Source organism: Giraffa tippelskirchi, chromosome 11 (assembly GCF_054371585.1).
Source record: "Giraffa tippelskirchi isolate mGirTip1 chromosome 11, T2T-mGirTip1v1.2.pri, whole genome shotgun sequence".
Lineage (NCBI taxonomy): Eukaryota > Metazoa > Chordata > Mammalia > Artiodactyla > Giraffidae > Giraffa > Giraffa tippelskirchi.
Genome location: NC_137285.1, coordinates 826,818 through 851,875, shown reverse-complemented (window position 1 = coordinate 851,875; position 25,058 = coordinate 826,818). Strand labels below are relative to the sequence as shown.

The 25,058-nt window shown below is 61.7% G+C and overlaps 2 protein-coding genes across 11 annotated transcripts in view; one reads left to right on the top strand and one right to left on the bottom strand.

The window, feature by feature from the left end:
• Window positions 1–1,275: 1,275 nt before the first annotated feature.
• Window positions 1,276–5,461, top strand: LOC145526431 (coiled-coil domain-containing protein 74B-like). Its single transcript, XM_081541974.1, has 8 exons — window positions 1,276–1,599; window positions 2,063–2,107; window positions 2,784–2,843; window positions 3,660–3,822; window positions 4,520–4,709; window positions 4,793–4,872; window positions 4,948–5,019; window positions 5,092–5,461. The coding sequence occupies exons 1-8, from the start codon at window positions 1,341–1,343 to the stop codon at window positions 5,228–5,230; spliced, it is 1,008 nt and encodes a 335-aa protein (XP_081398100.1). The 5' UTR covers window positions 1,276–1,340; the 3' UTR covers window positions 5,231–5,461.
• A 515-nt stretch (window positions 5,462–5,976) lies between these two features.
• The window catches only part of MED15 (mediator complex subunit 15), a 44,985-nt gene continuing 25,903 nt past the window's right edge, over window positions 5,977–25,058 (bottom strand). For 2 of the 10 annotated variants that reach the window (XM_081541964.1, XM_081541972.1), the window contains exons 3-17: window positions 24,934–24,985; window positions 23,745–23,774; window positions 22,435–22,647; window positions 13,437–13,648; window positions 12,527–12,817; window positions 11,456–11,563; window positions 9,550–9,686; window positions 9,351–9,478; window positions 9,142–9,276; window positions 9,010–9,073; window positions 8,250–8,316; window positions 7,805–7,965; window positions 7,558–7,724; window positions 7,201–7,299; window positions 5,977–6,766 (exon numbers count right to left, since the gene is read on the bottom strand). In XM_081541964.1, coding sequence (XP_081398090.1) covers window positions 6,630–6,766; window positions 7,201–7,299; window positions 7,558–7,724; window positions 7,805–7,965; window positions 8,250–8,316; window positions 9,010–9,073; window positions 9,142–9,276; window positions 9,351–9,478; window positions 9,550–9,686; window positions 11,456–11,563; window positions 12,527–12,817; window positions 13,437–13,648; window positions 22,435–22,647; window positions 23,745–23,774; window positions 24,934–24,985 — 2,001 coding nt within the window. In that variant the 3' untranslated portion in view covers window positions 5,977–6,629. Of the gene's footprint in view, window positions 6,767–7,200; window positions 7,300–7,557; window positions 7,725–7,804; window positions 7,966–8,249; window positions 8,317–9,009; window positions 9,074–9,141; window positions 9,277–9,350; window positions 9,479–9,549; window positions 9,712–10,451; window positions 10,466–11,431; window positions 11,564–12,526; window positions 12,818–13,436; window positions 13,649–22,434; window positions 22,648–23,744; window positions 23,775–24,906; window positions 24,986–25,058 lie in introns of all 10 variants that reach the window. The other 8 variants (XM_081541965.1, XM_081541967.1, XM_081541963.1 and 5 more) reach the window with 7 other exon arrangements.

Genomic DNA, 25,058 nt, shown 5'->3' with positions numbered 1-25,058 from the left:
TGCTCGGGTCCCGCTGATCAGGAGCCCTCAGGAGAAAATGGCTTAGAAGCACGGCCTTCTTGCAAATTCTGCTTGGTTTTTGTTCTTCTCTGGTGCCTGCAGACAGCTGTTTCGTGTGTTTTGTTCACACTTTGTAAAGCACAGGGGTCTGCGATGACTGAAGTGGAAATTTTACCTTTTGATTTTTGAGACAAAATCGTATCATCTAAAGTATCATCCTGTAACCGTATTAGCTATTTAAAACGCGAACTATTAAAATACAAACAGTGAACAAAACTAAATACTAAGACCTGTAAAGGAGGATGAGTCTCTGCAGTTTGTCAGAGGAATGTCGCTGTTCAGTCGCTCAGTTGTGTCCGACTCTTTGTGACCCCATGGACTGCAGCCTCCCTGTCCATCACCAAGTCCCAGAGCTCAAACTCATGTCTATCGAGTCGGTGATGCCCTCCAACCATCTCATCCTCTGTTGCCCCCTTCCCCTGCCTTCAATCTTTCCCAGCATCAGGGTGTTTTCCAATGAGCTGGCTCTTTGAGTCAAGTGGCCAGAGTATTGCAGCTTCAGCTTCAGTCCTTCCAGTGAAGATTCAAGGTTGATCCCCTTTAGGATTGACAGGTTGGATCTCCTTGCAGTCCAAGGGACTGTCAAGAGTCTTCTTCAGCACCACTGTTCAAAAGCATCTATTCATTGGAGCTCAACTTTCTTCATGGTCCAACTCTCACATCCATACATGACTACTGGAAAAACCACAGCTTTGACCCTATGCACCTTTTTCAGCAAAATAATGTCGGCTGTTTAATATGCTGTCTAGCTTTGTCATAGCTTTGCTTCCAAGAGCAGCAGTCCTTTAATTTCATGGCAGTGATTTTGGAGCCCCAGAAAATAAAATCTGTCACTGTTTCCACTTTTTCCTCATCTGTTTGCCATGGAAGTGATGGGAGGGGATGCCATGATTTCAGCCTTTTGAACGTTGAGTTTTAAGCCAGCTTCTTCACTCTCCTCTTTCACCTTCATCAAAGGGCTCTTAGTTCCTCTTCACTTTCTGAAATGAGGGTGGTGTCATCCCTCAGCCTCCCAGACTGCCTGTGCCCATCCGAGCTACCCCACTGGGGCGGGGCCCAGACACCCGCACGGAACTCAGGGGTCTCGCCTAGGCCCCGCCCACAACAGCCCCGACCCAGGCGCCCCGCCCACCACAGCCCCGCCCCTCAGGCGCCCCGCCCTCAATCCAGCCCCCGCCCCCAAGCCACTCCGCCCCAGTGGGCGTGCCCGTTTCCATGGCGACGCCGCGCCAGGCCGCGGCAGCCGGGCCTCCGAGCGGCTGTGCAGCGGCAGCGGCGACATGAGCGCGGTGGGGGTGGCGGCCGGGCAGCGGCCCCGCAGCTCGGGGATCCCAGGCTCCCAGGGCGCGTCGCGCCTGCGCCCGCGCCTGCCGGCGGTCCCCCAGCACCCCGGGCAGCACGGAGCGTCGCTCGGGCTCAGCGAGGCGCAGAAGCGGGTGCTGGACTTGGAGAAGAGCGTGCAGTTCCTGCAGCAGCAGCACTCAGAGACGCTGGTCAAGCTCCACGAGGAGATTGAGCACCTGAAGCGGGAGAACAAGGGTGAGGCGGGCCTCGGCCCGGGCCTCAGGAGGCGGCCTCGCGGGACTTGTCCCCCAAGCCCCAAGCCCAGCACACCACCCCCCACCCCCCACGGAAACTCGCCCGCCTCCTTCGAAAAGCTTTTGTCGAAGTGAAACACCCCCCCGAGTCCCCGCAGGCAGCTCGATGGACTTTCCCAAGCCAAGCACACCCAGATAGATCCCTGCCACCGGGGTCATCCTGACTCGCTCTGTCCCCCCTGCAGCCCTGGCCGGCCCGGTAGAGGGTGCCCCGCAGACGTCACGGATGCAGGGAGGAGCGCTGGCTCAGGGAGCAGCCAGGGGCACCCCGAGACCACCCGAGGGTGCCAGAGCTGGGTCCATGGGGCAGGGCTTTTCAGGGGCTCAGCAGGGAGGACCTGGGCAGGGGCAGCCAAGCTGCGTCTCTCGGAGTGGCCCCGAGGAGAGCCTACGCTTGCTTTCAGATCTCCACTACAAGCTCATCATGAACCAGAAACCGCAGAAGAAAGGTATGGCTGAGGCCCACAGGTGCCTCGTGCAAAGCGACTGCCCTCAAGAGCAGCCCCCCAGATTGCCTGTGTGCATGCCAGCTACCCCAGGGGGACAGGCCCAGCCTCACTCTCCCAGAGGCCCGTCCACTTGCACCGCTGCCCCGGACGTCGTCCCCTGAAATGCGGGCCAGCCCAGCACAGCCCCAGCTCTGGTCCCTGAGGCCTCAGGCCACTCCACTGTCTCCACGGCAACCACCCACGGCCTCATCTGCAGCCCACTCACCTTGCCTGTCCCCCAGCCTCACTCAGGGCTCCCCTCCCTTCTACTGCTGAGTCCAGGTCTACATCAGGAGGTGGTCTGAGTGGTGAGCAGTGCCAGCCTCGAAGGCCCCCAGGGCACTCTTCCTGGGAGATATGTAGAGGGTGGGGTGGCAGGCACCCTTCTCCGGCAGGGCCCCACAGCCGCCAAGCGCTGATGTGGGCACGCAGTGCTGGGGGCCCCCAAGGGGACCTGGGGAGAGGGCGAGCTCCCACTCAGGGCCCCTGCTTCCATCCGCAGTCCCCTGGCCACGGCTCCCTCCGGGCCTGGCAGGGTCTGGGGCTGCCTCACCCAAGTGTGGAGGGGGGTACAGGGACCGGCGGGGACGGGAGCATGGCCCTGCCACTGTGGGCTGACCCCGCGCGCCCCCCACAGGCAGCACGTCGAGCTCCAGCCTTCAGTCCAGCAAGTCCATCTCGAATACGACGGTGTCGGGTGAGCGCGCCAGCACCTCTGTGCTCGGGGTTGGGGTAGAGCAGGGCCCCTCGGGCGCCCCAGGCCTGATGCGGGAGTGGGGCGCTGAGCAGCACGCTGAGAGCCCACGGTGGTCCTCAGGGGGGCACCTCTGCCAGGCCCATGGACTCGGGGGTTACGGAGACGCTGAAGGAACCCAGGAGGGTCCCCAGGGGCCTGTGAGCTGAAACCCCCAGGAGGGCGCTGAGGCCGGGGGACAGGTCAGCGGGCTGGCTGGAGGCAAGACCATCGGTGTAGGGTGCGAGGCAGGCAGAACCTGGGACCCAGGAGCCCAGTGGTCCTCTGCCCGCTCACCTCAGCCCTTGGAGCAGGCAGAATGCAGGGGGACCCGACACGGAGCCGGGCTGCATGGCATCTTCGCCAAGTAAGGGCCTCGAGAGCCTCCCTTTCCGACGCTGCCTCTGAGACCCCAGGCTTCGCGCAGGCTGGGCCCACATCTCGCCTTCAGTTTCACTTTGCCCGAAAGGGTTCAGAGTCAGGGAGCGGCTGGTGGCCAACCTCCCGGCCCCGAGCTTTGCCAAGGCCCACAGGACCACTCTGCAGGCCGTGTGGGGCTCCCCGCTTCAGCTGCTGGGCAGCCGGCCTTCAGCGCTGCGGCCCCTTCAGGACATTCAGGCCCCCACGGGCTTCGCCCTGCCCGCCTCTGTGCCTCCCAGCAGCCCGCCCAGAGGGAGGCCGTTCTCTTGTCCCCTTTACCGAGGGACGGGCAGGGCCCCGGGGGGTGCACATGGCCCACTGACGCCCAGTGACAAGGTCCCATCTGGGTCTGACCTGCAGCCGGCTCTCAGGGCAAGGCCAGGCCCCAGCCCAGCTCCTCTAAGAAGCAAGACTGGAAAGCTGAAGTCCCCCAGAAGCCAGACCTGGAGGAGGAGGCCTCGGTCACTGCCCTGCTTCACGGCGGCAGGGTAGACAAGGCCCTCGGGGTGCAGGGGCTTGTCAAGTAAGGCTCCCCGCGCCTGCGGGACGGGTGCGCCCGGCAGGTTCACAGCCCGGAACCCGCCCACGGCGTCACGCTTTCAAATGGCCTCCGGCGGGAAGTTAAGCTCCTGAAGGCTGGGCTTGCCCACTTGGTGCCCTCTCCCCTCCCTGGGATCTGGTGGGCCCCCTCAACCGACCTGAACCTGCAGGAGAGGCTGGCAGCAGTCCCTAAAGCATGCTTTCAAACATGGAAGCAGTGTCCAGGCCTCCAGATTAGCTTGCTTTTCACCCAGAGAACCCCGAGTCTGGTCGGGGCGCCCCCAGGAACCATGCTGGGCTCTGGAGGGCACAGGGTTGGCACACCAGGGCAGGGCCGCCCCCGGGCTCACAAGCTGTCCGCTGGGCCACCGGGCCCGCCCCTGCGTCTCTGCAGCCTGTGGGCACCCCACGCCGGACCCCAGGTTTGCGGTCGGTACCGAGGGCGGCCAGGCAGCTCAGACCACACCCGCCCCCTCAGTGTGTGTTGCGAGGGGAGGAAGGGGTGGGCCGGGATCGAGGCTGGCCCCAGGGATGCCCGCCTGTTGCTGAGAGCAGAAGGGAGCCAGGCTGCAGAGACGCCCCCTCCCCACCCTGGAGCCAGTGCTGCCCTGAGAGCCGGTGAGACCGCCCGCGGCAGGCTGCCTTCGCCCCCACCGCGGCTGCTCTCATGCCTGTTTCAGAGACGAAGACGCAGACAGCGCTAACACAGTGCCCCCCTGGGCGGCGGGCAGCCAGCGGAAGGGCAGGCAGGTGCCCGGAGCGCCCCCCTCGACGGGCCTGCCCCCGCACCTGCGCAAGCCTGCCACGCTGCAGCAGTGTGAGGTCGTCATCCGGCAGCTGTGGAACGCCAACCTCCTGCAGGCGCAGGAGGTGAGGGGTGGGGGAGAAGGGAAGGGGAGGGCGCCCTGGGGCCACACCGCCCCACCCAGCTCACCTCTCCTCCCTGCCTTCAGCTGCAGCACCTCAAGTCGCTCCTGGAAGGGAGCCAGAGGCCCAGGGCTGGCCCTGAGGAGGCTGGGCCCAGCTCCCCCAGGTAGGTGCCCCGGGAGGCCGCAGGGGCATGGCTGGGCCTGCTCTTCTGGGGTTCACGGCAGACTCCCTTCTCCAGGGACCAGGAGGCCCTGCACTTCGAGGCCACACAGCTCCCCAAGGTCGCGGCCAAGGGCATCTCTAAGAAATGGTGAGTCCTACCGGGGTGGGAGGTGGGCCGCCTCTGAGCCCGGCGCCCGCGGTGACCCCCGCTGCCCCCCAGCCTGATCCTGAGCCGGGCGCCCGTGGCGGAGCGTGCCATCTTGCCAGCGCTGAAGCAGAGCCTCAAGACCAGCTTCGCGGAGCGGCAGCGGCGGCTGCAGGCGGTGCAGGGCCGGCGGCTGCACCGCTCCCTGCTCTGAGCGCCAGACCCCGGCCGCCACCCTGCCGGCTGCACCTCCACGGACTCCCAGCGCTCGCGAGCCAAACTAACTTCCAATCAACCAGGCCCACGGCGAGTACCACACGTGGTCTCGGGGCTGGAACTGTTTATTTTCTTGCTATTTTGCTATTCTACATTCTCATGCACGTGTTATGAAATAAGCGAGCCTACCTGTCACAGACTGGAAATAAAGCTTGTCTCCCAGTTGCAAGCCTCGTCCCACACTGGCTCCCAGGCACCGGGGCCCCGAGTGCCCCTGGCTCTGCGCCTGGCAGGGCCTGCCGGGGGTCACCCCGCCTGCCGGGACCTGGCGGCTGCCCTGGAAGAAAACAAGCTCAGGCATGGCCCACACGCTCCTCCCAGAGCGCAGGGGGCTGCCTTCCAGGCACCCGAGCGAGACACCGTCCTGTGTCCACCGGCACAAACAGCTGGTGAGCAGCCCCGCCCAGCCCGCCTGTGTCCGCCGAAGGCCGGGGCCATGGCCGTGGGACAAGGTCCCCAGGATGCTGGGCCTGCCCGGTGGTGGCTGCAGGACACCCCCCACCTGCCAGAACGACAGCTTCGGCTCGGACCCCTGCCTGGCAGGATAGTCCTCCCAGCCCCACCGAGTCTGGGCATCCCCCCTCCAAAGTGGGGGACTTGGCTCCACCCCAACAGCACCCCTCACTGGACAGAGGGACCCTGACTCACAGGGGGGCGGGGGGACACAGTGACAAATCCATGACAAACACAGGAATAATAAATTTATTGTAAGAACCACAGAAGACACGGTAATGCACATACAAAAAGAGGGGACCTCTCATTAGCAGAGAGCCAGCTGGCTGACGCCCCGTCAGGAGCCCGCAGTCTCTCCGAACGCGAGAGCCACCCAGGCGTCCTGCTCCCGGGGACCACAGCGCTGAGCGGGCTCCAGGCCTGGCGGGAGGGGGGGTGGCGAGGTATGAGGCCCCGACAGTGGTGGGGCCCTGCAGCCAGCGCCCCGACCCCGGAGCACCCCTGTGGTGCGCTCTGAACCCAGAACCGCGTTCAGGGAATTCGCGTGTCTTCAGGGCTTCCTATGTCCTGTACACCCCCAGGGAAACGGCAGGAGGCTTTCTGGCACACACACGAGGCTCACGCAGGACCCCACGGTGCCAAGGAGACACGGGCCCTGCCGAGGACAGCTGCCCGCAACGCGGGGCTGGGGCTTGGCCAGGGCCTGTCCACACGTGCAGGTGTGCGGCTGGTCCCGAGGCGGAGGAAAAGCAGAAGAGCTAACCTAGGTCCGGGCTCTCTAAGGAAGCCAGCATCGAGAAACGTCCGACACGGGGCCTGAGGAGGCTGCCAGCCGCCCCGCGGCCCCCGGAGGGCAGGAGGCCGGACATGCAGCGGCGCCGCAGCTAAGCGGCCGAGAGGCAGGCCTGGTGCACACTCTGGGCCCAGGTGGTGAGCAGGGCCGTGACCGAGTGCCTGTCAGGGAGCTGCAGCAGCCGCGAGGTCATGCACTGGTGCACCGACTGCAGGAAGGGGTTGGCGTCTGCAGAGAGGGGCGGCCGTGAGCCTCTGCTCCCCGCCACGACCCTCCGCTGCCCCACCCAGCCCAGGGCCCAGGTGCCAGCTCCCGCACGACCAGTGGACAGGTGGACCGGATGGTCTGTGGCAGGGATGGCCGCAGGGCCCAGGCCTCTACAGGACGTCCCTGGGGAGGAACGTCTCCACCAGCGGGGCCTGCCCCCCAGATGGGTCCCCAGGAGCCTCACAGAGGCCCACAGGGGCCGCGGGGCCTGGGCCAGCCTCAGCCCTGAGCCAGCTCAGCTGTCCAGCACTGCTGGGGTGTGGTGAGCAGGGAGCTTCCCCTCTCTGGGGGCCTGCGCGGCCACCTGCTCCGTCCACCAAGGAAGAGGGCAGGAGGGCCTCAGCAGAGCGGGGGCTCGTGGAAGAACGCCGGGTGCCCACCCCCTGGTCACCCACCGTACTGCCACTGCCGGTTGATCCACAGCGGGCTCTGGGCAGGGTAGTCGGCGGGCACACTGAGCTCCAGCGGCGGCACGCTGGGGAGGTCCTTGTCATCTGCAATACATGAGGCAACACATCTACAACCTGTGAGCCGGAAGCGCCCACCAGGCCTGGAGGCCCTGCGGAGCTGCAGCTGGACGGGAGGGAGGGGCTTCCGTGTGTGTGGGGGTGGTGCTGACAGCGTGCGGGCTCAGGGCCAGCCCCCAGGCAAGTGCGCATGCCCTCGCCTGTGGGCCCAGGAACGTGGGCAGGTCCCAGGCGGGCTGGGCTGGGGCGAGCAGGCGGTCTCACTAGCCCCGCCCCGGCACTCACCCAGCTTGCAGACCAGGTGGACGGTGCCATTGTTGCTGCAGTGCGAGGGGTCCAGGCTCACCAGGAACCGGGGGTCCAGCCGGGCCACCTCCCCCTGGAGCACGCTGGGGACACTCTGCCGCTCGCCCTCCTCGAGCTTCCGCTTCCGGGCGGACACCACCGGGGCCCTGGGGGAGGCAGCCGCGCTGACCCTCTGGCCGGGCTGCGGCCCCAGCCCGGCCACCCGCCAAGCCCTGGGGGTACGCACGTGATGGGCGGGCCGTGGATGGCCGTCATGGCGGGCACGAACGTGCGGTACAGGGAATGGTTGAAGACGGGCGAGCGGATGTTGGCCAGAACGGCGTCCAGGAGCGGCTGGCACAGGTACTGCTGCTTGGTGGGGGGCACGGGCGGCGGCGGGGGCGTGGGCTGCGGCAGGACAGTGGGGTCAGCAGCCCACTCACGGGCCCTGGCCCTCGTCCTCGCCCAGCCGGCCTTCCCAGCTTCCCCACAAGCTCCACCTCACAGGCGGGGCGGCCGGGCCAGGCCCATGGGCCACGAGAACCGTGTGCTACAAGGCTGCGGGCAGAGGCTGACCCCCGCGCCCTCATCTCACCCCACTGGGCACGGCCCCCGCCTCCTCCAGCTCATGGTTAGACCGTGGGTGAGCCCTGACCGCCAGGGATGCCCGCGACCCCAGCAACACCACTCACCACTGCCATGTCGTTTTTGAGCTTCTCCAGGGCGATCTCGCATTTCTGCAGCGTCTTCAGAGGGCACCTACAGAGGAGGACGGGGCTGACACTCCGTGTGGGGGCAGGGAGCCGACGGCTCTCAGGGTCTCCACCCAACTCTGGACGGAGCGGGCGGGGGCCTCGGCCACCGGCACCCCTCCCAGGAGCCCGCCAGCCCCTGCGCTGTTCCCAGACCCAGAGTCTGAGGCCCAGAACGAGGCACACTGACAGGCCAGGGGAGGACGGAGGCCAGGCCCCTGCCCCCACCCGACGACCTGCTGAGAGGCCGGAAGGCCATCACCTCCCACAGGATCCCTCAGTGCCCAGCGTTCTGCCCAGGTGAGCAGAACCAGGACATTCCAGAAAGGTGCCCGGCCTGAGCCAAGGCCCCAGGAGAGGGCAGGGGTCCCCCAGGCAGACCACCTGCAGGTGGGGTGCTGGCCGAGCTCTGACCTCAGCAGCTCCGTGGCCAGTGGGAGAGGGAAGGGACGTGAGGGCACGCCCCCGCCTCCCAAGCCCCTCAGACGCTGTTCGGTCCCTCCCGCGGCCAGCGCGTGTGAGCTCATCACCCCTTCTGCACACGTGGGCACTGGGACCGTCCTGGCCCAAGGCCACCTGCACGTCGGGGGCCGGGCTGAGGCCCTCCCAGGCCAGCGAGAGGGCTGTGAGGGCCACGGGGTGGGGACGCTCTGAGCGGTGGGGGCAGCGCTGTCCCCACAGGCTCGGGGGCAAGGCTCACCGCTTGGAGGGGTCCGTCAGGATGTCCAGCAGGCTCTTCATCTTACTCAGGTCCTTTTTCCTGTCTGGGGCAGAAGCGGACCCTCAGACAGGGCCCGGGGCCCCTGCCCCGCCCGCCGGCGCGCAGGCCCACCTTCGTTCTTGTCGATCTTGTTGATCATGCGGCGCAGCGGCTCGATGTACTTGGAGAGCTGCTTCAGCTTGTCCAGGTACTGCTGCTCCTCGGCCTGGCTGGGGCCTGCAGGGCTCATGACGGAGCTGGGGTTCACTGCGGGACACGGCCTGGTGAGCGCGGCCCGGCCCACGGAGGGCGTGGCTGTGCCCGACCCACGCCCGACTTACCGGGGGTGTTCAGCGGTCCTGGGGATGGGACACTGAAGTTCTGCGGGGTGCGCGCCGTCACAGGGCTCTGGGAGGGCTGTGGCGAGGGACTGGGCAGGAAGCTGCTGGGGGACGGGGCGGGGCCGGAGCTGGCAGAGAGGAGGCGGGTGAGCCAGGGCGGGGTGGGGCGGCACGGGGTGGGGGGGGTGGCCGGGCCTACCTGACGTTGGAGTTGGGCTGCGAGCTGGGCGGGCCGGGCTGTGGGGACGGCTGCGGGGGAGGCGGCATCGACTGTGGGGTGTGCACCTGCTGGCCCGGCGACGGCGACGACAGCACGGCGAGGCCGCTCTGGCTGACCTGCGGGGAGGGCGCGCCTGCTGACCTGCCCGCGCACCCCCGTGGCCCCTCTGCCGCACCTTTCAAACATCCACGCGGCATGCGCCTGCCACACACACCCATGCCGCACATGGCGGCCCCAGGCGCTGGCGGCAGGGCTGGACACCCAGCGCTGCTAACAGCAAAACCCTCCAGACCCGAGAACCAGCCGAGGACCGAGGCCAGCAGGACCCACTCCAGAGGAACGGCGCACAGCTACGCGTGGCCACAGGGCCAGGCACTGACACCAGGAGCCTGACCTGTGCTGAAACGTGAGGAGGAAAGAAAAGCTGCCAAGCTGGCTCTCCTGCCACCCACGCTTCCTGTCTGCCCCCTCAGCCCCACCTCCTCCACCCGCGCTGATCTAGTGTTGGCTCAGACCTGTCCCCTGTCTTGTCCACTGCTGCCACCGAGGCTGCGAAGAAGGGATGAGGAAGCCGATTCCCCCAGGGGTCTTCTCACATCCGGGGGCCCCACTGCTGCTAGACTCCAGCGTGCAGTGAGGCCAGCCCACCAGGCCCCGGGACCCATGAGTGCCCCCCGCCCCTAGGCGCAGACCTGGAGCCCAGGGCGTGGCCTCCCTTGCATGCAGGCGCGTGGGCACGCCCCCAGTCCTTAAGGCTGGTCCTCAGAACCCCAAACCCCGGCGGATGGAGGGGTGGCCCCGCTCCTCCCCTGCTGCTGTGCCCCACGTCCCCGCCTCAGCTCTGCCGTCAGCTCTCTGCACTCTGCTGGGACAGAGGTCACAAATTCACGCCACCCTTGAAGCGACCGAACGCCACATGGGCTGCACCAGACTCCAGCAGGAGCAAAGGCAGCGTGACCCCGGGAAGGGAAAGGAGTGCACCCGGAGAACAGGGAGCCCCAGGAGGCCTGCGGACGAGGCCGGGACAGTGGCGGCAGAGGAGGTGGCCGACACGGTCCCACAGGGCCACCCATCCTGCCCTGGCTGCAGATGTGATGTCGGCAGTCTGCTTCACACGAGACCACGTGTGGGTGAGCCGGGGAGGGGGCGCGGGGCCACAGAGCCCCTCCAAAGGCTGTGGGAGCCCCATCGGCACGCTCCCCCGGACCCGAGCCACAGGGCCAGGACAGATGCTACGGGACATGCGGCATCCCCGCCCAGACACGGCACTTGGCAGACACGGCCACAAGGGCAGAAGCCCGTGGGCCTGCGGGGGTCTCACCACGACACACCTGCTGTAAGGGCAGCACCTTCCTGAGCCGCTGCAGGCGGGAGACAGGAAGGAGCGAGGCCAGGACTGGACACAGGTTGGGGCGAGGGGGCCTGTGGAGAAGTCACAAGGCCTGGCCTCCTGCCCCAGACACCAAGGGGACTGTGGCCTCTACTGGGCAAGGCCAGGAGGCCCTTCTGTCCCATTGACATCCGATGTGCAGGGGGTGGGCACCCAGGGGTGAGTCCCGGAGGTCAGGGCTGACTGCTGGAGCCAGATGCCCTGTCCTTGGGGTCCTCCTGGTCTCCAGAGGACGCTCCCGGCTCCGTGCTCAGAGCTCAGGCGGGAAGAGAGCATGGCGCCCTCTTCTCCATCGCGTGCCAGGAGAAGGCGAGAGGGAAGATCTAGGGCGTCGCGGGGTGGGTGTGGCACGCGCCCTGTGCAGCTTGAACCCAGACACGCCAAGCGGAGCTGCCCCAAGGACCCCAGGGACTGGCCCGATCCAGGCAGAAGCTCGCTGTCCCAAGGGTGATGGGCACTGGCTGGCGCCGCCCGAGCCTTGGCGCGGGGCCTCACCTGGACTCCGGGCCCCACTATCTGGGAGGCCTGGGCCGTCGGCACTGCCGTCTGCGGCGGGACCTGGGGCTGCACCTGCGGCTGCTGCACCACCATCGGAGCCCGCACCTGCGGAGGAAGGGAGCGGCCTGCAGTCACCAGCCCGGGGCGGGCGCCCTCACATCCGGCCGAGGAAGGGATCCCGTCCCGCCGCTTCCTTGGCTGACGTCTGCTACTAGTTGACCCTCACCCATGGCTCATGGGCACGGCCCATGCCAGCCTGGCTCTGAGTCAGTAGAGTCGAGCCCTGCCTCCCTGCGTCCGGCAAGAAGTCTGCCCTGATGGGACACCACCACCAGCTGCTGCAGCAAGCCCAGGGCGCTGATGGCCCACGAGAGCCCTGCTCACAGCCCCGACTCCTCCAAGGAACCCAGACCAGCGGGCTCCTGCTGACAGGACCCTGCTCAGGACCCCCCCGCCCTCCAGCCTGCGTCCTGGGGCCTCCGAGCCACCCACCACATGGTCCAGGCTCGGCTCTGCCCCACCTCACCCAGTGAATGGCAAATAGAAAAGGACAAAAAAGCAAGAAGTGAGCTGAGAAACCCACTAAAATGCCTCTCGACACAGCTAACGCCCCTGAGTGGGTGCAATACTGTCTTCCGCGTGGCGTCCCCAGTTACAGACACGGATCTGCTTTTGCACAGATGCAAGACAAAATAATATCTTATGCCTTCCTCAAAAACACGGTCACGATCTCTGGTCAGAACTCCAAGTGGTCCGTGAGCCAGGCAGGTGGCATGCCCTCCGCCACAGTGAGAATATGGGTGTTGCCATCCACCTTCTCACCCACAACCTTACGATGCCCTTGGTCTCCATCAAATCATCCAGGCTGCTCAGAAGACAAGGTGTCTCCTGGCAGGAGGGGGGATGCATTTTCCTTCGCTGAGCGGCATGAGGGGCCAGGGCAGGGGTGGCAGGGCGAATCCTGGTGCTGGAAGAGGGCCTGCCATCCACAGCCAGGGTGCCCAGAGACCAAGACAGCCCAGGGGACACCTGGAGAAGGGCCCTGGCCGTGTGACACTGGGTACTCACCAGTTTCAGCTGCGGCTGGGCGTATAGCATCTGCCCGGGGAGGGCCGGAGCCTGTGACACCAAAGGCTGTGGCTGTGACTGCGGCGGGGGCTGTGGTGGGGGCTGGTGGTGCTGCGGGGGCTGCAGCTGCTGAGGCAGGGCCTGCGAGGGTGGGGGCGGGGGCTGCTGCAGCGGGGGCTGCTGGATGGGCGGCTGGGCCTGGAGAGCCTGCTGCTGCTGCTGCAGTTGCAGCTGTGCCATGCGCTGTAGCTGCTGCTGCTGCATCTGCGGCAGAACAAGCAACCCCATCAGCTCCCAGCCCGGCCTGGCGGTGCTCCCGGGGGCAGAGGGACACCCAGCGTCACTGGGCCCTGGCCACAGACGCCGGCCCACCTGAGGCCTGAGGGGACAAAGGCAGAGTCCAGGGAAGGGGCCGGAGGGCCTGGTAAGGGGTCACATGTAGGTGCAGCCCCAGAGAAGCCGGCATCGCTCTGCTGACCAGACCTCAGGAGCCCCTTCCAGGGGTGCCTGTGTGGCCCCAAAAGTGGGCATAGGACCAGCTTCAGGATGAGGAGGAGAGGCGGGGCTGAAGATGCCCTGTCAGCTGGGAGACGGGCCGTGGGAAAGGAGGCCCCAGCCCAGGCCGGGAGCTGGCGGCCAGGGGTGGGTCTGCCAGGCTGCCCTCCCCCAACCCAAGACAGGCCGGAGCGGGAGAGGCTCAGCCCGTCAGGGTACTGACTGAGGCCACGTGCGACAGAAGAGCTTTTCCTGTGCCGCGGCCACCCGCGTGGGACGATTAGTGTGGCGTCCAGACACCAGAGCCCTCAAGGACAGGGCGGACGGGAGGCCGCCTCGCTGTGGCCGCCTGCATCTGGGGGCCCCGCCCCGGCCCTGGCCGCTCCCCGCCTGGCTCGGGGGGACGAGGCGGCACCTGCTGCTGGTTCTGCTGGTGCAGCTTGATCAGGTGCTGCTGCTGCTGGAGCTGCTGCTGCTGCTGCACCGCCGCCTGGAACTGCTGCTGCATGGCATTCTGCTGTGCCTGGAACTGCTGCTGCTGCTGCTGTTGCTGCAACGCCACCTGCTGCTGCGCCTGGAACTGCTGCTGCTGCTGCTGCAGCGCCACCTGCTGGAGCTGCAGCTGGGCTGGAGACAGAGGGGTGGGGCGCTTGTCCTGGGTGCAGCTGGGGGAGGTGCCACCGACAGCACGAGAGTGACGGGGTGCCAATGACAGGACACCAACATCCACTCCACACTAACTGTGGTCCACTCCACAGGGACCCGATCCACTCCACACTAACTGGTCCACTCCACAGGGACCCGATCCACTCCACAGGAACTAGTCCACTCCACAGGGACCCGATCCACTCCACAGGAACTAGTCCACTCCACAGGGACCCGATCCACTCCACACTAGCTGTGGTCCACTCCACAGGGACCCGATCCACTCCACACTAACTGTGGTCCACTCCACAGGGACCCGATCCACTCCACACTAGCTGTGGTCCACTCCACAGGGGCCCAATCCACTCCACAGGAACTGGTCCACTCCACAGGGACCCGATCCACTCCACAGGAACTAGTCCACTCCACAGGGACCCGATCCACTCCACACTAGCTGTGGTCCACTCCACAGGGGCCCAATCCACTCCACAGGAACTGGTCCACTCCACAGGGACCCGATCCACTCCACACTAACTGTGGTCCACTCCACAGGGACCCGATCCACTCCACACTAACTGGTCCACTCCACAGGGACCCGATCCACTCCACAGGAACTAGTCCACTCCACAGGGACCCGATCCACTCCACACTAACTGTGGTCCACTCCACAGGGACCCGATCCACTCCACACTAGCTGTGGTCCACTCCACAGGGGCCCAATCCACTCCACAGGAACTGGTCCGCTCCACAGGGACCCGATCCACTCCACACTAACTGGTCCACTCCACAGGGACCCGATCCACTCCACACTAGCTGTGGTCCACTCCACAGGGACCCGATCCACTCCACACTAACTGGTCCACTCCACAGGGACCCAATCCACTCCACACTAGCTGTGGCCCACTCCACAGGGGCCCGATCCACTCCACAGGAACTGTGATCCGCTCCACAGGGGCCCGATCCACTCCACACTAACTGGTCCACTCCACAGGGACCCGATCCACTCCACACTAACTGGTCCACTCCACAGGGGCCCGATCCACTCCACAGGAACTGGTCCACTCCACAGGGGCCCGATCTACTCCACACTAACTGGTCCACTCCACAGGGGCCCGATCTACTCCACACTAACTGGTCCACTCCACAGGAACTGATCCACTCCACAGGGGCCCGATCCACTCCACACTAACTGGTCCACTCCACAGGGACCCGATCCACTCCACACTAACTGGTCCACTCCACAGGGGCCCGATCCACTCCACACTAACTGGTCCACTCCACAGGGACCCGATCCACTCCACAGGAACTGATCCACTCCACAGGGGCCCGATCCACTCCACACTAACTGGTCCACTCCACAGGGGCCCGATCCACTCCACAGGAACTGTGATCCGCTCCACAGGGACCCGATCCACTCTGTAGTAACCGGATTCACCCTGTGGGAAGCAGACCCGCTCTACTGTAATGAGGGGGCAGGAGGGAGCAGGCCAACCAGGAGGCAGTATGGCAACCACCTATCTGCTTCCTGCCTCGATGGAGCCCCTGGCTCTGGACACAACTGGGGCCTTTTGTGACCAGCTCCTTTCCCTCAGCGCTGCATCTATAAGGTTCACCCGTGCTGTGGCGCAGATCCGTATTCCCTTTCTTTTTGGGGCCGAACCGTACTCCACTATATGGATTCCCCACATTTTGTGTTACTCATCCATCCGCTGATGGACATCTGGGTTGTGTCCACTTCATGGTGGTTAGAAATAATGCTGATAAAATCCCCCCGTCAGAGCCATCCCTGGCGGCCCAGGGGTTAAGACTCCGCCCTTCCACTGCAGGGGGTGTGGGTCTGACCTCTGGTTGGGGAACTAAGATCCCACATAATGCAAAGCACAGCCAAAAAAGTAAAAAATGAAGAATCACAAGATTTTCAGTGATGTGGGCTCTTTTCAGGTGATGAAAATGTTTCAAAATCGACCCCACGAATGTACTCCTGAACACGGCACTCCCAGTGCGCAAAAAAGGGTACATGAACTGTGTTATTTGTTGCCCTTTAGTCACTAAGTCCCATCTGACTCTTTTGTGACCCCATGGACCGTAGCCCTCCAGGCTCCTCTGTCTACGGGATTCTCCAGGCAAGAATACCGGAGTGGGTCGCCACTTATTTCTCCAGGGGATGGAACCTGCGTTTACAGCTTGACAGGCAGATTGTTTACCGCTGCGTGACCCAGGGAGCCCAGCGTGAACTCCGTCTACATCCTTCAATAAAGGTGAAGAGCAACGCGCTTTGTCCCCTTTGTCCGATTTCCCGCAACAGTGGCACTTGGTAAAACTACACTATCCTAACACAGGAAGACGTGTGCCGCCTGCCTGAGTGTCTGGTTTAAACTCTACACCATTTTCTCACCTGGTGAGGCTCAACCACCCCTGCGGTCAAGACCTGGCGCAGCTCCAACAGCACAGGCCCTCGTGCCAGCCCTCAGCAGCTGCCAAGGAGACCCCCGTCTCTGTCCTTCAGCTGAAAGCGTCGGCGTGTGGAGCACGGCCATGCAGACCCCTTCCTGAGCACGCTTCCCACCACATCCTTCAGCTCTCCCAACTCATCACTCTTGTCTGGCTAACTATCTGGGAGGAGACTCGCCCACCACGTCTTTCATCTGAAGGCTTTTGCAGCACGTATCTCAGGCGTCTCCTGTCAGGATTAAGGAGCTGTACCACCTCCTCTCAATTCCATCCAGTCTCAGCAGGAAAGCCTCCTCTCTTCATATTCACGGCAATTACCTGTAGTTTTCAACTGATCTTTATCTGTCTTTCCGCTTCTAAGTTTCTCTTTCAGCTTTACTGACATAACTGACATTTTCTCCTCCACTTTTGAGTTCTATTTTGTTGGATGCTTGGGTTGACTTTTGTATGTTGTCTGGGTTTTTGTAGTGTCCATCTCATTTCAGTTTTTCCTACTGATGTGGAATTGACAAACTATTTCTATTGTTTTAGCAACGACTTTTACAATTATTATACATAATTAATTTAATAAAGTATAAAGTTTATCCGATCAGTGCAAAGAAATAGAGGAAAACAACAGATTGGGAAAGACTAGAGATCTCTTCAAGAAAATTAGAGATACCAAAGGAATATTTCATGCAAAGATAGGCTCGATAAAGGACAGAAATGGTATGGACCTAACAGAAGCAGAAGATATTAAGAAGAGGTGGCAAGGATACACGGAAGAACTGTACAAAAAAGATCTTCACGACCCAGATAATCACGATGGTGTGATCACTCACCTAGAGCCAGACATCCTGGAATGTGAAGTCAAGTGGGCCTTAGAAAGCATCACTACGAACAAAGCTAGTGGAGGTGATGGGATTCCAGTTGAGCTATTTCAAATCCTCAAAGGTGATGCTGTGAAAGTGCTGCACTCGATATGCCAGCAAAGTTGGACAACTCAGCAGTGGCCACAGGACTGAAAAAGGTCAGTTTTCGTTCCAATCCCAAAGAAAGGCAATGCCAAAGAATGCTCAAACTACCGCACAACTGCACTCATCTCACACGCTAGTAAAGTAATGCTCAAAATTCTCCAAGCCAGGCTTCAGCAATACGTGAACCGTGAACTTCCAGATGTTCAAGCTGGTTTTAGAAAAGGCAGAGGAACCAGAGATCAAGTTGCCAATATCCGCTAGATCATCGAAAAAGCAAGAGAGTTCCAGAAAAACATCTATTTCTGCTTTATTGACTATGCCAAAGCCTTTGACTGTGTGGATCACAATAAACTGTGGACAATTCTGAAAGAGATGGGAATACCAGACCATCTGACCTGTCTCTTGAGAAACCTGTATGCAGGTCAGGAAGCAACAGTTAGAACTGGACATGGAACAACAGACTGGTTCCAAATAGGAAAAGGGGTACGTCAAGGCTGTATATTGTCACCCTGCTTATTTAACTTATAGGCAGAGTACATCATGAGAAACGCTGGGCTGGAATAAACACAAGCTGGAATCAAGATTGCCGGGAGAAATATCAATAACCTCAGATATGCGGATGACACCACCCTTATGGCAGAAAGTGAAGAAGAACTAAAGAGCCTCTTGATGAAAGTGAAAGAGGAGAGTGAAAAAGTTGGCTTAAAGCTCAACGTGCAGGAAACTAAGATCATGGCATCTGGTCCCATCACTTCATGGGAAATAGATGGGGCAACAGTGGAAACAGTGTCAGACTTTATTTTTTTGGGCTCCAAAATCACTGCTGATGGTGATTGCAGCCATGAAATCAAAAGACGCTTACTCCTTGGAAGGAAGGTTATGGCCAACCTAGATAGCATATTTAAAAGCAGAGACATTACTTTGCCAACAAAAGTCCGTCTAGTCAAGGCTATGGTTTTTCCAGTGGTCATGTATGGATGTGAGAGTTGGACGGTGAAGAAAGCTGAGCGCCGCAGAATTGATGCTTTTGAACTATGGTGTTGGAGAAGACTCTTGAGAGTCCCTTGGACTGCAAGGAGATCCAATCAATCCATCCTAAAAGAGGTCAATCCTGGGTGTTCATTGGAAGGACTGATGTTGAAGCTGAAACTCCAATACTTTGGCCACCTTATGCGAAGAGTTGACTCATTGGAAAAGACTCTAATGCTGGGTGGGATTGGGAGCAGGAGGAGAAGGGGACGACAGAGGATGAGATGGTTGGATGGCACCACCAACTCGATGGACATGGGTCTGGGTAGACTCCGGGAGTTGGTGATGGACAGGGAGGCCTGGTGTGCTGCAATTCACGGGGTCGCAAAGAGTTGGACATGACTGAGCGACTGAACTGAACTGAAAGTTTATCCATATTTAAACCTCTTCCCTAAACATGAGGACCTTAGACTCCTCTCTATTTTTTAGCTTATTTTCTATTTTTTAACTTTACAATATTGTATTGGTTTTGTCATACACTGACATGAATCCACCATGGGTGTACATGTTTTCCCCTTCCAGAACCCCCCTTCCACCTCCCTCCCCATCCCATCCCTCCGGGTCATCCCGGCGCACCAGCCCCGAGCGCCCTGTATCATGCATTGAACTTGGACTGGCGATTCGTTTCACATATGATAATTTACATGCTTCCATGCCATTCTCCCATATCCTCCCGCCCTTGCCCTCTCCCATAGAGTCCATAATACTGTTCTATTTATCTATGTCTCTTTTGATGTCTCGCATACAAGGTTATCTTTACCGAATGACTAAATTCCATATACATGCATTAGTATCCTGTATTGGTGTTTTTCTTTCTGGCTTACTTCACTCTGTATAATAGGCTCCAGTTTCATCCACCTCATTAGAACTGATTCGAATGTATTCTTTTTAATGGCTGAGTAATATTCCATTGTGTATATGTACCACAGCTTCCTTATCCATTCATCTGCTGATGGGCATCTAGGCTGCTTCCATGTCCTGGCTATTATAAACAGTGCTGCGATGAACATTGGGGTACAGTGTCTCTTTCAATTCTGGTTTCCTCAGTGTGTATGCCCAGCAGTGGGATTGCTGGGTCATATGGCAGTTCTATTTCGTTTTTTGAGGAATCTCCACACTGTTCTCCATAGTGGCTGTACTAGTTTGCATTCCCACCAACAGTGTAAGAGGGTTCCCTTTTCTCCACACCCTCTTCAGCATTTACTGCTTGTAGTCTTTTGGATAGCAGCCATTCTGACGGGTGTGAAATGTCTAAATATTTTTTAAAGCAGATTTTCTATGCACACGACAGACCTGGGTCCTTGCTATTCCCTCCTGCTGACTCAGCTTGGTTTGGTCCCTGTTTATCTCATGCTCACAGAGCGGACCTGCAGGAAGAGGCAGGACAGAAAAGCAGCTGGGGCGCAGCCTCGGGTGACACTGACAGGAACCCCGGCTCTGTTGCTGCTGCGTGTTCCCCCGGCTGCAGTGAGCACCCCACACCAGACTCCGAGTGAAACCATCTATCACAGACGGGGAACAGTGCTGGGGACCTGTGGGGGGCAGCTCCGAGGACCATGGTACGGAGGTAATCTCTGTTCACAGAAAGGATCCCCACACGGTGCTGGGGGGCTTCCCCGGACACGGAAGACGCCCCGCACCATCTCTGGCCTCTGCCCACCGGACGCCAGGAGCCCACCCGCACGAGCTGTGACAGCCTAACCGTCCCCACGCTGCCAGACAGCCCTCAGGGCGCAAGGCTGCTGAGAATCACTGCTTAGAGTTACACCTGTGGTGCCCTTGTATGGAAAGTGCTGCTTCTCCCATTTATACCTGATATCTTGGGAAGGATGGTCTGAGAGGTCAGAGAAGGCGATGAGGGAAAGCAAGCATGTCCGTGAACAGCCTTTCAGGGAGCGCCTCCTTGGCTCTGCTGGCAGCTCTGTACCAGGGGTGCTACCATCCCAACCGGCTTGTAACCATCCCTGAGTCTGCCGAGTCTCCCTGCGCCTTGACAGATGGCTGTTGAGACTGTCTTCTGGTCTCTGGTGTCCTGGGCCACACGGGCTGGGGTGTGGTGCCTGTGGAACCTGCGTGGAGCCCTGGGCTCCCCCGGCCACTACCCCCTCACCCCCTCTGCTCCGGGCTGTCCCTGTAATGCCAGCCACACTTCTGACTTCAGCCTCCACGCTTCTCAGCCTCCTGCTCCCCAGGCCTCTCCTCCAGGCTACGTTCTGGGGAACGCCTTCAAATGCAGCTTCCAGTCCACAAACGCTTTCTCCGGCTGTAACTAAGCTGTTCCTTCACCCACACTTTCTCTCCCGGTAACTTTATTCTCGTGTCTGCGGGCTCTCTGTGGTGACTCGTCACATCTGCTTGGTCACAGCGCTCATTCCCTCGGGAGTCAGACCCCATCCCCTTCGGCACCGAGTTCTCACCTAACAAAGCGACGGCCCCGGAGGCCTCCATCCCCGGGTACTGTTGCTGCTCCTCCGGGAGGCGTGCCTGCTTCCCTGCAAGCCTGCTGACTCTGCGCACACTGCCTGACCTTGATCTGCAATTCCCACAGGCCTGCCCCCGAGACTCCCCTCCAGTGCACCCCGATCTCCGGCGCAGCCCAGACACAGTCTACCCAGGACCCAGTCATCTGGGGGGCAGGGCTCCTAGGCAGCCCATCCTCCAAACAGCCAGAAACAGGGCTGATTTTTAAAGCTGGCCTCAAGCACACAATATAAAACTCTTCAAGGAACAAACATACGCAGTGTTTAAAAACCCAGCCTCACCCACAGTCAGCAGTGTTTCCTGTGACTAACCCAGGCCACCTGGAGGTGCCGGGTGGGCTCTGGACTGCCTTTGGGTGCCCTGGCCAAACCGTGGACTCAGGGCCGACACTCTGGGGCACGTGGCACTAGGGCCTGAGCAGCCTGAATCCCATGGCAGCGTTCGGAAGAGTGAGAAAGGGTGCCAAGTGCCCTCGGGCACACACCTACCACAGGCAGACCAGGCCCCAGAGGTCCCAGGGGGCAGCAGTGAGACACGAGGGCAGAGACCACAGCAACGCCCACCGCACGGCCCAGGAGCCCAGGCCCCTTGGGGGCTGACACAGGACGTAGCCAAGGTTGGGCCAGGGAGGGTGCAGGCTGGCACCAGCAGCTCCCCGCTGCACCGAGTCTCAGGAGTGAGACTGCAAATCACGCTAAGGTCATCCAATTCAAAACTGTGTTTTATTATAAAATCTAAGCCTGTGATAAAGAGAAAGGCCATCGGTTGTACCAGCGTTTACGTGAAAAGGAGGCAGAGCAGCCTTCTGAAAGCCACCCTGTGGGCACGTGCGTGATTGTGTGTGCCTGCCCACATATGTATGTGTCCCTGTGCACGTGTGTGCTTGTGCTGACAAGAGGTCATGGAGGTCCAGAGGAAGATCCAAGCAGGGAGCCAGGTGTCACAAGGCAGGACTCAGTAAGGAGAAAACACGAAGCTGGGGGTGGAGGTGGCTGGGGGCCTGAGGACGCGGCCGGCCTCGGAGAAGAGGGAGGGGACCTGTCTGAGGACACGGACAGAGCGCCGACCCTGCGGCCATGCAGCCCTCCCAGGGCTCCCCGTGGGGGGGCCGCGAGACCAAACACGCGGGCGCACCACGCCCAGCGTGCGAGCACTCACATTGCTTCAGTTTAACAGCCCAAACCGACACGACCCGCCTGTCCTTCACGACCGAGTGAGTAAATGAACCGCGGCCCCGGAACATTCCTCAGCGGCGAACAGGAAAGAATGACAGGCACGACCTGGAGGCTCTAAGGGCACTATGCCAAGTGACAAAGCCAGTCTCAGAAAGATAAATATCGCAGGACGCCGTCGATGCAACACTTGCAAGAGGGCACCGAGGCCAAGAGCAGGTGAGCGGTCGCCTGGCTCGGGGCCGATGGGAGGAGCCAGGACGGCCCGCTGGCGGGGAGGCCCGCGTGCTGACTCCACTCCCCATGTGACGGGACCTCCCCGGGCCACACGCGCGCACACGCGACAGTGCATGGAGTCTGGTCACGAGCGCGAGGTTGGCCCGAGTGGACGGCACTGGCGCGGCTTTGGTGACACAACTAGGATGTGGCAGTGCGGAAGCTGGGGGAGAGGCACGCGGGGGCTCGGTGCCTCTGCAACTTCCAGAGGGGCTAGGAGCGCACCGCAGCCCCTCTCCCCGCCCTCCCCAGGAGAGCGGGGCCGGAGTGGCCCTGAGACAGAGCGGTTTCCATCTGGCCCTTGGCTCGGGTCCCAGGCCGGCGCCCCTCACCCCCGAGTCCTCCCTCCCTCCGCCCTCTGGAGGCAGAGGCTGGGCGTCCCCTGCTCCTCCTGTGTACTCACTCTGCGGAGCGGCCGTGGACACGACGGCCATGTTGTGGGGGGCCATGCCCGAGGTTCCCGGAGGCGGCTGCCCGGAGAGTGGCATCGGCTGGCCCATGGCCCCCAGGCCGCCCATCCCGCCCAGGGCCTGGCCCGGGCCTCGAGCAGGCAGGCCAAGGCTGGCGGCTCCCGCGGCGGGCCCGCCCGTCAGGCTCTGCAGCGCGTTCATGGGGTCTGTGGGACACAGGGCGTGCGTCTCAGGGCAGTGCCCCCGACCCGGGCCAAGCTCGTGAGCCAGGCAGCCCTCCTGGGTCCACGTTTCCTCCCACCTCAGGCCTGATGCTCTCAGCGCCCCAAACGGTGAGTGGCCAGGGCACCTCCGGGCAGGAGCCCAGTCCACAGCAGGCCTGGGACTGGGGCAAGCCAGCTCATGGGGGTCCGCCCCTCTTGGATGGAGGCCCCTCCTGGGGGTGAGACACAGCTGCGCATCTAGAGAAAACAGGGTCAAGGGCCCTTCTCCAGTCAGCAGAGCCTGGGGGCCAGTCTCCCCCCAGGTAGGTGACAAGTCCCGTGAGCACCAGAAGCCCACTTCTGCTAAGTCTGGGCAGGATCCCGTGGAGAAGCAGCTCTCAGGAAAGAGCCCTGAGAGCAGGTGTGGGAAGCCCTGCGATGCTGAGCAGCAGCCAGTACCTGGGGAGGAGCCCAGGCTCTGTCACAACAGACCACGGCCACCCGCAGGCGGAGTGGCCCTGCCGGCACCCTGCCACAGAACCCGGCGCCTCAGGGTGCTGCGTACAACGCAAGAACGCAGACGCCCTCCTGGCTGGGCACGCTGGTCCCCGCCCTGCTCCCTGCCAGCCCCGCACGAGCAGTGACCGGAAGGCCAGCCCCCCCCGGCTAGCTCCCACCAGGTCGCTGGGATCAGCTAAACCCCTTCGCTGGCGCCTTGCTCAGCGAGACCCGGGCTAAATCGACCAGGTTCCCGTGTGACAAAACCTTGCAATTAAAGAATAAAATTAATAATAACTTGCAAAGAAACTTTGTAACTTAAAGTGAAGTCACAGCTATTCTCTGCAAAATATTACCACGGATGACTACACGGAAAGTGCCACTATGCACACTGGTTATCTCCCAGGGAGCTCAATTCTAGACAACAGCCCACCCGTCATGTGAGTCTGAGGGGAGCGGCGGGGCAATGTCGCCTGACAGGGGTCGGGAGTGGCTTCCCTCTGGAACCTGCTCCTCCATTCACCGACCGACCCCGCCCACAGCTCCCAGCCCAGCCCTGCTGCCGAGGTGGGGAAAAACTTGAGAAAGGAGAAAACTCTTACCGCTGACAGACGCTTGAGACTTCTTGTTATCTATATTAAAAAGAAGAAAAAAGAAAAGAAACCAAACTGAACAGTTTCATATAATCACGTTTCCATGCGAAGTCAGTGCCCTAGGCATTTGCCTGGAGGTTATTTACTAACACTGAGCAGACTCAGCCTAGAAACCAGACAAAACACACTGCAGGGCTTCAGCGTGTGTGCGCGTGAACACGTGTGTGCGCGTGTGTCCCACCCCCAGCAGCGCTAACACACGGGGGCTGAGAGCCCTCTGTTTCCAGCCCCCTCTGGGCAGCATCCGCATTTTCTGGAGGAGGAAACTGACTTTGTCCAAGGCTCCTTAGAAGGCGGATCCAGCCAGCCCCGGCGCTGGCGGGGAGCTGCCACAGCAGTTCCACCCTCTCCTGGAGTGAGGTGGCCACGGGCACCCCCGAAAAGGGAAGTACCAGGGCCAGCTCCTAAGTAGGCCTGCCAGGCCGAGCCCTTGCCAGGACAGACAGCTCATGCCTGTCTTCTGGTGGTGGTTCCTCTTGTTCCAAACACCACAGGACCACCCAAACATGGCAAAGGAAATGACAGCAGTCTAAGAAGTCAGTGTGGGAGGGCGCAGTGGCGCCCAGTGTCTCCCTGCGTCTGAGGTGAGGGACCGTGCAGCCGCAGCCACCCCAGAGGGCGCTGTGGGAGGTGCTGCCTCCTGGGGTCGCACAGGGCAGGCCGGCAGGAGGCGCTGAGGCTGGAAGCCCGGAGCGGCCCCGAGAGGAGCTGGGATGCGGGCCGGGCCTCACCAGGGCAGGACGCGGGCGGTGCTGAGGAAGCTGGCCCCAGAAGCGTCCAGCCTGACGGGAACACGGTTAGGTCCAGCCTCCATGGGTCAAAGAAAAACCCCAGAAATCAGGGAAGGAAGTGTCTGTTCCAGGGTGGACTCTGCGCGTTTAGGAACCGCCTAGAGATCAAAGCAGCAGTCCTTGAAGAGGGGAGGTCAAGCAGACAGGCAGCGAGAGCAGTCCAGCCCGACCCCCGGACACTAACCCGTCCCTCGGGCCACACCAGCAGGGTCCAGGCTGGAGCTCTGGGAAGCTGGGAAACACGGGACTGAGTGTGAGGCCGTGAAGAACCTCCCGGAAAGCCGGCACTGTCCAAACAGCCCTCCTGCAGTGACCACCACCACCCAGAGATGTGACGTTTTACTTACGGATGTCTCGAAAATGAATAATGAGCCTGGCCACCAGAGAAAGGTATTCGTCCTGAAAGTAAAAACAGGAAGCAGTTGAAGCTTAGAGCAGAAGTGAGGCGGAGAGACACCCCTTCCCGCCCCAG

Coding starts and splice junctions, on each gene's coding strand:
- LOC145526431 (XM_081541974.1), top strand. CDS start 1,341: ATGAGCGCGGTGGGGGTGGCGGCCGGGCAGCGGCCCCGCAGCTCGGGG. Junction 2,844..3,659: donor CTCGAATACGACGGTGTCGG/GTGAGCGCGCCA, acceptor TCTGACCTGCAG/CCGGCTCTCAGGGCAAGGCC. Junction 5,020..5,091: donor AAGGGCATCTCTAAGAAATG/GTGAGTCCTACC, acceptor GCTGCCCCCCAG/CCTGATCCTGAGCCGGGCGC.